At 37.4% G+C, this 11,532-nt stretch overlaps 2 protein-coding genes across 2 annotated transcripts; one reads left to right on the top strand and one right to left on the bottom strand.

Annotated features, from left to right (window-relative positions):
* Positions 1–201: 201 nt before the first annotated feature.
* LOC310954081 (transmembrane protein 150A) lies at positions 202–5,874 on the bottom strand. Its single transcript, XM_083923380.1, has 7 exons — positions 5,597–5,874; positions 4,230–4,277; positions 4,090–4,152; positions 3,930–3,997; positions 3,717–3,847; positions 2,596–2,773; positions 202–1,525 (listed from the first exon to the last, which is right to left on the bottom strand). Exons 1-7 carry the CDS (start codon positions 5,659–5,661, stop codon positions 1,326–1,328), a joined length of 753 nt encoding a protein of 250 aa, XP_083779506.1. The 5' UTR covers positions 5,662–5,874; the 3' UTR covers positions 202–1,325.
* A 1,200-nt stretch (positions 5,875–7,074) lies between these two features.
* LOC310953550 (NFU1 iron-sulfur cluster scaffold homolog, mitochondrial) lies at positions 7,075–11,413 on the top strand. The gene is made up of 8 exons (XM_083922619.1): positions 7,075–7,160; positions 7,550–7,638; positions 7,804–7,939; positions 8,919–8,985; positions 9,084–9,195; positions 9,738–9,801; positions 10,298–10,472; positions 10,746–11,413. The coding sequence occupies exons 1-8, from the start codon at positions 7,096–7,098 to the stop codon at positions 10,812–10,814; spliced, it is 777 nt and encodes a 258-aa protein (XP_083778745.1). The 5' UTR covers positions 7,075–7,095; the 3' UTR covers positions 10,815–11,413.
* Positions 11,414–11,532: the final 119 nt, after the last annotated feature.

Below are 11,532 nucleotides of genomic sequence, written 5' to 3' on the forward strand. Positions count from 1 at the left end.
AATATATTTTCAAGGGTTTTAAGGCAATACACTTAAGGCTTTTTTATGCAGTTTTTATTTTACTGCACTTTCAGTGTGCTGATTTCTCAAATTCACCAAAAGTTAGCATGAGATAATTCCTCATTTGAATATTCAACAGAATTTCAGAAAACTAACACACAGAAACTCCATCTTTTTGCTCTATTAGAAAAATTCCTTTATTAGTCCCGCGAATGGGGAAATTCAATTTTCACTCTTATTTTTTTCATATTACACACACAGGCCCGAAATACACACATGCACAGACAGGCCCTACATACATGCAACCAATGGAGAGATGTTAGAGCGAGGGGGCTGCCAGTGATCGGTGCCCAGAGCAGTTTGGTGCCTTGTTCAACAGCACCTCGGCAGTGCCCAGGAGATGAACTGGCACCTCTCCAGCCACCAGTCCACACTCCATTCTTGGTCCACACAGGGACTCAAACCAGCAATCCTCCAGTTCCCAGCCTAGTCACCTATGGACTGAGCCACTACCGCCCAAAAGTAGTAATAGTGTCTCACCTGGTGAATTAATTCCTCACTCTAATTTGTCTTCTGACTCACATGACCTTAAATACTTTAAACAGACCACACCTAAAACTGTTGTAATGGAAAGAATACCAACAGCACCGGCTGCCCTGTTCCTAACCAAGGTGTTGTCGAGGTGTTGCAACCTTTTTTTAGTACCTATTATTGAATTCAATATTTTCCTGTTTGTAACTCTGTCTTCCAGTTAAACAGGATCTTGTGACATCACAGGGACTTAAAATATGTGAATGGGTGTAACTTCGGTCCTCACCCTAACAGAGTGTCAAAGAAAATCTCTATCAGCAGAATAACAGCAGACTTCTCAGTTTGTACAGTAGTCGTGATTTTATTAAAGTGCTAAGGCTAATAGGCGAGTGCTTAAAGAACCTTCAAGTGAAGCTAACAGTGAGATTTTCATGATTTTTGGTCCTTATTAGTACACCCAGTAAGGCATTCTTCATTGTTGATTACATTAACATCCAATAAGAAGAAGTTGCACAAAAAAACTGATTAAGAAAAAATAAGGACACAGGTTATTTTTCAGATGACAGAGCATCAATAAGACTGATGAGTTTTGTTCATCTGCTGAAAGGTTTGTTTCAATAAATAAGGAACAGAATTGTTAGTAAAGTAAATCATACATTAGGCAGCAGTATCAAAAGGGCGTAATAATTCTATTGGTCCTCCGGCCACGGTCTAGCCACAGATGTCTCTACAGATGTCTTATTCAGTCCATCCTCATTGCTTGTGTGCTTTAGCTGGACCCTGGCGGCCTCATATCAGGACATTGTCATCGTCGTCATCAAAGGCTTTTCCTCCTCTCGTTTGCTCAACAGATTTGAGATCATGAAGGACGAGAAGAAGCAAAATTCCACAGCGAAGCTGAGCTCAAACAGTTCCAGGTTGATGCTGAGCATCCACTCAAATATAGCCGACAAGTGAACGTAATAGTACTCGTCCTGGGCAAAAAACACAGTGTCTGAAGGGTTTCAAGTTAAGGATGTAGGAACAGTTTACTGGTCATTGTCATTGTGAATTGCTCCTTAACAGAGTTCACAAGCATTGGTGAACAGCGAAAATACTTCATGACAGACAACAGAAATATATCAAGGCACATTCTTATACACACACATACTGCAGGCTAGTCTGTGTAAAGGTACTGTATTACATTGTGACTTGAGCCCCTGCAAACTGGAGGCCTTCAATCCCCAAACAAATGTGGAGCATCACCAACTAGTGTCAAGGTGCCTTTAAGCTGGACATTCAACCCATGATGTTGCCAACTTTCTAAAAAAATAACAACTTGACATTAATGTCTAAATAAATATGTTTGATGTATTGCTATTTTTTAGTCAAATTAAAATTCAAATTGAAGAAATTAAAATGACTTGCTATATTCTACAACTATTAATTATGACAGAAAAAGGGTCAGGAACCACTTTATTAATGACTCTAAACAATATAGCACCATCATAATTAAGACAAAAAACAATCATAAGATGATGCATATTACACACAATCTGGCATTATGAAATGTTTCTATGTATCTCTATTTGTACCGCTATATATGTTATATATGAACATGTGTGTAATTAGTGAAAAAAGGCTCACATTCAACCCTAAATTGCTCCAGTAAAGACACATGTTGTGACACAGGCAGCTTCCACTTGTAAATAATGTGAAGCTGAGTGTGACAGGAAAACGGTGTTTAAGAGATTCATGAAGCAAAAAATGTTATTAACTCATATCTGCTTCTGTCTGTTGAGGCCTGTCCCACTTTGTAAACAGAGCAGCAAACCGGATCCTAATAGGGCACACAGGGAATGTGCTGCTGCACAGCAGCTGGAGAGTGTAACTCAGACGTCACTGCTCAAATGTTATAATGCTATAATGTCCTGTATGATGCAAAATGAACCCTTCTACGTTTGCTACCATGCAGTCTGCTTAACCAGCCACAACTCACAGCACACAAATCATCATATCGTGAGTTTTGCAGAATACCTACTCAAAAAGACAATTGATTGAGCTCCAAGATTTATGAAAGGATACAGCAGATGGTGACAATGGTTTGAATCACAGTGGAGGCGATGCGTAACGGGTACAGAATATTCTCATATCCTGTCAGCAAACACTTCCCGGTCAGCGCAGTGAGCAGGACAGTGTAGAAGCAGATGCACAGGAAACTGATGGCAGCTCCGAAGTAGTGAAGCAGTGCCAGATAGCCTGGCTGTGGAGGACAGACAGTAGTTTCATGGGTCAACAGATAATAGATAGTAAATACACATTACTCCTCCATGCATTCACTCCTGTTTAATGCACAGTTCACTTAAAACCACCCAACCTATATTTTAAAGATGTCTTTTTTTATCATAAAGTAGGTTTGAGTGCTATATAAATACTGTGATCCATCGCATATATATATACTGTGATCCATCGCATATATATATATATATATATATATATATATATATATATATATATCTTTATATATATATGATAGAAAGTTCTGCTACAGTAATATCCAGCTGCAAAGATTTGGAAACGCTGACGAAGGGCTTAAAGAGACAGATGCTTAAACGGAGCGTTTCAGACAGAGGGTCAATACAGGTCTATTCAGACAGACAGTATAAGAAAAATAATGTGTTTTTGAGCATTAAAGCATGTAAACATTTTCTAGTAGAAAGATAAAATACAAGTATTAACCTGAAAATGATCATAATATGGGACCTTTAAAAAATGGAAGCGGTACTGAAACAAAATCGTGCAACTTAAAAGGGAACTGTACCTCAATAGTTAACTAGGTTTTTGTAATATTACCCGCGTCTGTTTTAAACATGCTCTATTTAAGAATTTTATAGCCTTTTAATAGTGTGCTAGCTTGGTCAGATCTCAAAGGACTGCCTGTTTTAATAAAGGTAAAAAAAAAAAGAAGCATGTGCCAATTTTGCTTTCGATCTTAATCATTACAAATGACTTAAAACAAATAGTTGCCACCTTTGTTTGCTGTTTCACCACAGGTGCAAATCAAATCTGTTCAGCTTTATTGATAACATTATATAAAATCAAGTCCAGTCTAATAACTGTTTTGTGAGATTCCAGTATATGGTAACTTATGAAATGCAAAGCTAATTAAACCCATACAAACATTCAGCAGCAAGTGCAGTACTTACGTTACAGTTTCCAGCTGCAAATGCTCCCAAAGCTGCCACCACACCAAAGGCCAGTGCGATTTTGCTCAGCATGGAATGACACGTGTGTCTCTCCATGATATGGGCATGGTGGAATAAACAGAACAGCAGAACTACAGAGGAGATCCCAGTTGTTAAAACACATGTCACTCACATCTTTGCATAAAGTGTTCGGCCTTTAGCAGGTACACTCACACAGAAAGGATCCCAAGTTGATCGTGGCCGTAAAAAGTGAATTCTCTGGTGCACTAGTTCCACTTGAGCTGGAATAACAAAATGTGGTCAGTTCATTATGTATCACTACTTAAATCAATTGGAAAGGATGAGTGGAAGGTGACATTAAAAGCATTCTCACCTTATAGTTGGAACAAGGCAACAACCGGTGGATTGATTCCCTTTACAGTAGTTTTTACTTCCCCTGAAAACAAAAGAATGAGGTTGTGGAGGATCTGTCACATCGAAATGCTGATGATCAACTAATGGGACACAACTCACCAGTCACTGAGAGAGCACACATGATTGTTGGCGAAGGCCAGCCCATATCTGGAAAAAGCAAAAGAAAAAATATCATAACACTATTATAATAATTGGACTCTATTATTTTTGATTTGATAAGAATTATGATTCAAATTACTGCATTTTCTTTTATTGATGTGTGTAATACTGAATCAAAAACAATCATCTTGAGTCATTCCTGTTGACTAAATTCATTTATGATGATACGTATTCTAACTCTTAAAAATCTAAACTAAAGTACTGTCACTAAATACAATTTGACATTCTCATACTTTCATTGAGTATTTCCAATTTTTGCTATTTTCTAGTTCTACTCCACCAAATTTCAGAGGCAAATATTGCTACTCTTGACACTTATGGTTACTGGTAACATAAACAATATAAGATGTGCTAATATTATAATAAAGTACGATACTATCTACTCTATAGTAAACAAAGTATCGAAATTTGGCAACACATTGATTAACTCAAACATGAAAATGCTCTGTCATTAGTGATAAAAACACACTGTGAAAGCTGGCTATTCTGTATAATTAATACTTTTACTTTTGATACTTTAAATACATTTTGCTGATAATACTTCTCCTTTTACATTTACATTTTGAATTCAGGACTCGGAAGAATGAGCTCCTGCAATTGTCAATAACCTCTAAATGGAGATGGAGGAACAAACAGAATGAGAAACATCACTGCGTGAGTTCTCACTGACTAACAGAGCTTAATGATTATCAACATGAATAACAAGTAGATGTACAGGTGGGCATATCTCAACTGTAGGAGTATTTTGTGAAACTCTCCTGCCCCTGGGTATTTCTTGATAGTCCGGTGCGACTGGTTGCGGCAGAGAAACACACCGGATGACATATTTCAGGACTGACTCCTTCATAACGTGCAAGTGAAGGCCGCTTTTACATAAGGCATTTTCTCCACACATAACACATAGAGTTAGCATCTAATCTCTTCTCAGTGTTATCAATATAACTACTGGAATCTCAATGCTCCTAGCCAGTAATATATCAAGTTCAATTACAAATCTTTAAAATAATCTTGATAGTACTTCAGATGCATCGTTGTTAATACTGGTATCAGGAGTCACGTTATCATGAAACCTTACAAATACTGACAGCTTCATGTTCAGCTTTAAACTTTTACACACTTTTAGATGTGAATATTACCGATGGTGAAAAGACGTATATACTAAGAAGTCTCACAAGGTATAGAGACTGCTGTGAAACTGGCATTTGCATGACAGACAGAGGCTGAAGTAGAGTTGTAGTTGTAAAAACAAATGTCCTGATAGTTTTACCACAGTGAAAAGACAAATGGTGAATTTCTGATAAACTTACACAGTCCATGTTCCAATGAAGGACACCAGGGAGAGGGAGATGGGGAAGATGATCCAGAGCACCATGTCTTGGTGGTGAAGGAGGAAACTAACAAATTAAAACGGGATTCCTTAAGTCCAGATGTCTTCAAAACGCTCAATGGTAGACCTTTTCAGGGGCTCCTCATGGAGTCAGCCTCATACCTACAGAGCAAGATTAGTACTGGAATAAAACAAAAGGACCTAATATATGAGTAAAAGAAGAAGTGTAGTTCGGCTTCTTTAAGCACACAATGGCACCGCTGTAGTCAGTGATAGTCTTCCACCATCCAGAGTACAGCCCTGCTTTTATGGGACAGTCCCTTTTTCTTTGCCACTCCTTTAGAGCACCACCTTGCCCTGTCAGAACAAATGTTGGGAAACATGGGGTTGGCCTTCTCAGCGCTGTCACATTGTTTGTTTTATTCCAAACAACAGCTCAATCTTAAATCAGCCACTGTACAGTTTGTTATATGATACCAGATGTTTGATATTTGACACTGTATATGAGAGTTTAATGGATAAATATCGGAACAAACCAAAAGTCTCTTTATGACTGTTATGTAAGCAGTGCTGTTTAAGTGACATGCTTTGCTTAACCATTCAGTGAAGTGACAAAGCACATTTACTCTAAATACAGTTTTTAGGTACTTATACTTGAGTATTTGTTATTTTTTACGTTATTTTATATTTCTACTCCACTACATGTTGGAGGGAAATGTATTCAACAGCTTGTGTAAAATGCAGTAAAATTACAAATGCAGGAATTGTACTTTTGAGTGAGTACAATTAAACTGTGGTAATTAAGTAGATTGTAATTACGGGCTCCCATTATGTCTTCCACCAATGCTGTAATGTCTCAAGTAATTGAGAAAAACACAATATGGGGACATGGTCTCATGCGTTGTCTAGAGCTTGTTATCCATAGAAAGGGGTTGTTGTGCTAATTTTGTTTGCTTCTTGTTGTCATTTAGTTATGTTTGTTGTATTATATTGTAAAAATAAAACAAAAAAAACGTTTTTTGTTATTATTTGTTTTTGACCTTAGGTTGAGTGGGGGCATATTTAACATATCCCTGTGGCTTCTTAACCTCTGCTGACACATCTGTTGTACTTTCATTACCTTGATTGTATGGAGTCTTATGTGTACGACTAAAATAAATTAAAATAAAATACATAAAATGTGTTGTAAGTATTAAACTATGAGTTAAGAGGTAAAAGAAAAATGAAGGAAAGCTATTGGTTAGTACCCTTGAGACACTTTATACCAGTAACATGGCTACACAATAACTTTCAAATTAATTTTTAACTTATTACTGAACATTTATGTTTATGATTTATTTTACTTATGTTTGTCTCCAACCACCTATAAAATAGTTCCGTAATTTCACCGAGGAAAACAAACTAAAGAAAGATCAATAATAATCGCATCAGGATTATGTGTCGTCACCACACGAGGTCCTCATTTCCAAAACAAACAAAATGGCGGCGCGCTGGAGATGGGGTCTTCAGCAGTTGTTACGGGCGAGAAACACGGCTCACTTTAGGTTTGGACCTCGACGACTGTCACGTGTTGTTTTGTACACATATTGTACTGTTGGTATAATAAGTTGTAAATGTGTTTTGTAAAGTATAACGTTGACATACCGACGTGTGTTTGAGAGGCTAAGCTAATGAGCTAAATAGCAAAGTGCGACACTTAGTAACCGTTGGTAACACACTTTAATCCACCTGTATATATACATAAAGGTGGAGATATCGATACACTTAGTTTAGTTATTTTCACTTTTTTACCGTCCCTTGATTTCATGTGTCTTTTCAGATCGCTTTCATCCATCAACGTCACCTAACTATTGAATCCTTCTTCAAGAAATGAATAGTTTAAGTCTCATGTTGACTGGAAAGATATTGTCAAATATTCTTTACGTTGTTTAAGGTTTCCAATCGAGACCAGAATTTCATACCAGTCACAGTGCTCGACCTTCAGAAGAGTTCAGCCCGGGACAGGAACCACACATTTCTCAAGTGAGAAACCATTGTTGGGTTGCCTTTAATACATTCACTCACTCTGTCATATTGGTTCTAACACGGCTTAATATTATTCATAAGGAAACAAACGTTTACTAAGAAAGTGTTTTTATTATTATTTATTTATTCATTCATTTATTTTTTATATATAATATCTTTCAGTAAGACACCTGTCCATCCAGACTCAAGACACTCCAAACCCCAGAAGCTTGAAGTTTCTCCCCGGTAAACCTGTCCTTGGAAGTGGGACACTTGACTTTCCCACTCGGAGCTCAGCCGAGTGCTCTTCTTTAGCCAGGTTGTGTGCCAAGTTTACTGTTGAACTTTTGTCGTGTTAATGTTTTAGCAACTGCAATTTGATTCCTATAGCACATTTTGCACATGGGGGCAATCCAATATGTTTTACGTGAGAAAAGCAAAAGGAATCATTCATATAAATACATATAAAGTACAAAGCACATACAAAACCATTGAATGGTGAGTAATATAAAAAGAAAATACAAAGACAAAACATAAAATAGATTAAAAAAGAAAAGATAGTGTAAAAAAGATAGTGGAGGTAACCTGAACTGTGTGTGCTGTTTTTGGAAGACGTCATTTCCTGGCAGTGATATGAGGTCTACTTCCATAATTAAAGTGCAGTGCAAGTCTTTGAGCTCAATCACGACAGGAGAAATGTTTTTCACCTGGATTTAAAAATTGCTACATTTGGTGCACATCTAAGATTTTCTGGCAGTTCCTGTTGCATGCAGTATAACAGAAAATTGCTGCTTTGCCATGATTAGTTTGGAATGTGGGCTGCACTAGCTGAGTCCATGGATCTATGAGCCCGACTTGGTTAATATTTTTTAATTATATAACCGATATACTCTGGGTCTAAACCCCTATGTGATTTTTGGACTGTAGCACCAGGATCAGATATGAATTTTAGCTTAATTGAAGTTGTGGTTGTCTTCAGTGTCTGACAGTGACCGCTGGTAGAAGAGGACATACAGTTGATGTAATAAATGCACCCTGTGAAATTACACTATGTGATACTCCTGGGTTTCTGTGAATTACAGCATCTGACTGCATCGGTGCATTGTGTAGATATGATGTGTTGTTTGCTGATACATTTTGTCTTGACAAAAACGGCAACGTCGTAAAAAGCAGTGCAACAATCAGTGACTCACGATAAAAACCAGCACGAGCGGATGTTCTTATCCCTAACTGAACTAACATGAATGACTCAATGGTTCTTTTTGTGGAACAATAACATGATAACATGTTTCTTTCAGGAACCTGTTTGAAATTGAAGGAGTAAAAAGTGTGTTCTTTGGCCCTGACTTCATCACAGTCACTAAAGTACGTATAGAATGTACTCATACAGCTTGTTTCTGTGATTCTATTCTTATGAAATATCTGTGGTGAGATAACACGTGAGATCTTTGTTTTCCTGCCAGGCAGATGAGGATGCGGAATGGACAAACATTAAGCGTCATGCTTTGGAGGTCATCGCTAAGTTCTTTGAGAGTGGTGACCTGATAACAACAGTGGCAGCACATCAAGAAAGCAGTGAGTATGCAACATGTCCATATTAAACTTAAATTATGCCTGCTGTGTTAATGTGTCCGCGGGGGTCTGGTACAGTTTGCGCGGTCTCTGACTGGACTGCGCCGACTGTATGCATAGCAAGTGTGCTTACTGCAGTTGTTCCACACTCCGGTCTACACCACATATGCCACATATGCACCCGAATTCACCTCTAGCTGGTTTTGCAAGGAGAAGAAGATGACGATAATGGCCAAACGTTATAAAGTTCAAAAGAGAGTTAGAGCACAGAGTGATAAAGAAGGAAATCCGCTGTCTTTAAAGGAATACAAAGACCAAAACTGCCACCATCTGGAATAGATCAGGGTATGCACATGCGCCAGACCCTCGATATGGTTTGATTATGTAGAACCGTGTGTGCGTCCGTGTGACCAGTAATCCTACAAGTCTGTGGGCTGCGGATCCCCAAGTATAATTTAGCCTTTAGACATTTTGAAATTCTGCAGCCGCTTGACTGTATGTATACTGTGTAAATATCTCCACTGTGTACATTTTCTTTACTGTAGGTCTGTCTGAAGATGATGACGATATTGTATCTATGATAAAAGAACTTCTGGATACCAGAATCAGGTACAAAACGAAGAACCTTGAGATCCATTTACAGTAGGTAATAATTAGCACAGCTGAGTGCTTCTGGTGCTCATTTGTGCCCAGTGCCAATAGCCTGTAGGCCTACAACAGCTGTGAAAACCACAGACTCTGGGCAGCCATTTCATTCAGTCCAATGTATTACTTCTATTGTTAATTAAGTTGTATGTTTTATTTATTGTTTTCTTTTTTTAGTATTATTTATGTGTATTTATTTACATATTTGTGCTGCTGCATCAATTAAGGTCTATCTTGAATCTTAAATAATAGTTTTTCATCTGTTAAATAGCTGTTTGATTTGTGTGTATTTGTTATACATTTAAATATTTCCCTTCTTTCCTGACATTTCTTTACTCAGCAATCCTAACAGTGATGCTCACAGTGTAGTAAAAGACAGTCATAGATAGCGACCTTAATCTGTCCGTCCTCTGTGTTGCTTTGTTCTGAACAAATTGATATTGTGTCTTTCCCTCACAAGACCTACAGTGCAGGAGGATGGAGGTGATATCATCTATAAGGGGTTTGAGGATGGCACGGTCAAGCTGAAGCTGGTTGGTTCCTGCACAGGGTGTCCCAGTTCTACGGTTACTCTGAAGAACGGCATTCAGAACATGCTGCAGTTTTATATCCCAGAAGTAGACAATGTGGAACAGGTGATTATCAAGATTATCAGTTTTCCTATAGGACTTGTTTTTGTAGATTTGCAGAGATTTGTCCAGATTTTAATTCTCAGACCAGGCTTTCATGACTGGATGCTGCCATTTTATTTTTTTGAGCAATGAAGCCAGGCAATAGATATTAACCTTCTGTGGTTGTAGTTTTCCTAATTACTAATACAACTACTACACTAAGTTGCATTTTTGTCAGGATTGATTATAGACGCTTATGTCACATTTAACATATTGGCAATTGTCTTTTTTGCCCAGGTGGAAGATGAAGTGGATGAAATCAATGCAAAGGTTTTCTCAGAGCTGGAACGCAAATTACAAGAATAAAATGTCCTTGACCCACACACCCTTCAATTTAGTTGAAAGATAAATATATTCCACTGTGTCAAATCACAGTCATGCATTATTTCCACAAATTACCGTTCTATAATCATAAGAATGAAAAGAGAAAATTATAACCTTCTATGTTGTGTGCATACCATATACTGTTAAGAGTGCACAGTGTAATTTATGGACACATTGTGTGCCCCCTGTTAACAAGAAAGTGGAATTCAGAAATGTACTACTGTATACAGAAAATACTGTAGTTTTTCTAGCCAGACAAAATGTTCTGCTGTGATGGCTGTAAATGTTGTGATGTATTTATTTCATTTTTATATTTTGAAAGAATATTTTCATATGATGGACATATTGTGAAGGTTTTTGACAATCTTCATGGAAATTCAAAATGAAGATTTGATGAAGTATTTCAATGTTGCTGACATATATCAGCTGAAATGTAACTGAACGGTTGTTGCTTGTTAATGCACCATCTACCTGTATAAATGAAATAAAATACCAGTTAAGCTGCAACTACTTATCAAGCAGAAGTAGAATTTCAGTGTAGCTACCTACCTACAGTATACATGTGCTGTACGCTATATGTGTGTTGTGCTTCATTCTTCAGATTGACTGTATCACTGTATAAAACAAAGTTCACAGTTTGAAAGGAAATATTTTTTGTCGATTCACTTTTTTCATTAGTATAACATATTTACTTCCAGTC

This window comes from Echiichthys vipera (genome assembly GCF_963691815.1).
Source record: "Echiichthys vipera genome assembly, chromosome: 11".
NCBI lineage: Eukaryota > Metazoa > Chordata > Actinopteri > Perciformes > Trachinidae > Echiichthys > Echiichthys vipera.

Bases quoted from the DNA above. Each gene is read 5' to 3' on its own strand.
- LOC310954081 (XM_083923380.1), bottom strand. From the start codon at position 5,661: ATGGTGCTCTGGATCATCTTCCCCATCTCCCTCTCCCTGGTGTCCTTC. The intron at 2,774-3,716 runs GTAAGTACTGCA...TGTCCTCCACAG, and splicing joins TTGCAGCTGGAAACTGTAAC to CCAGGCTATCTGGCACTGCT. The intron at 1,526-2,595 runs GTATCCTTTCAT...GAAACCCTTCAG, and splicing joins AACCATTGTCACCATCTGCT to ACACTGTGTTTTTTGCCCAG.
- LOC310953550 (XM_083922619.1), top strand. From the start codon at position 7,096: ATGGCGGCGCGCTGGAGATGGGGTCTTCAGCAGTTGTTACGGGCGAGA. The intron at 7,161-7,549 runs GTTTGGACCTCG...ACGTTGTTTAAG, and splicing joins AGAAACACGGCTCACTTTAG to GTTTCCAATCGAGACCAGAA. The intron at 8,986-9,083 runs GTACGTATAGAA...TTTTCCTGCCAG, and splicing joins ACTTCATCACAGTCACTAAA to GCAGATGAGGATGCGGAATG.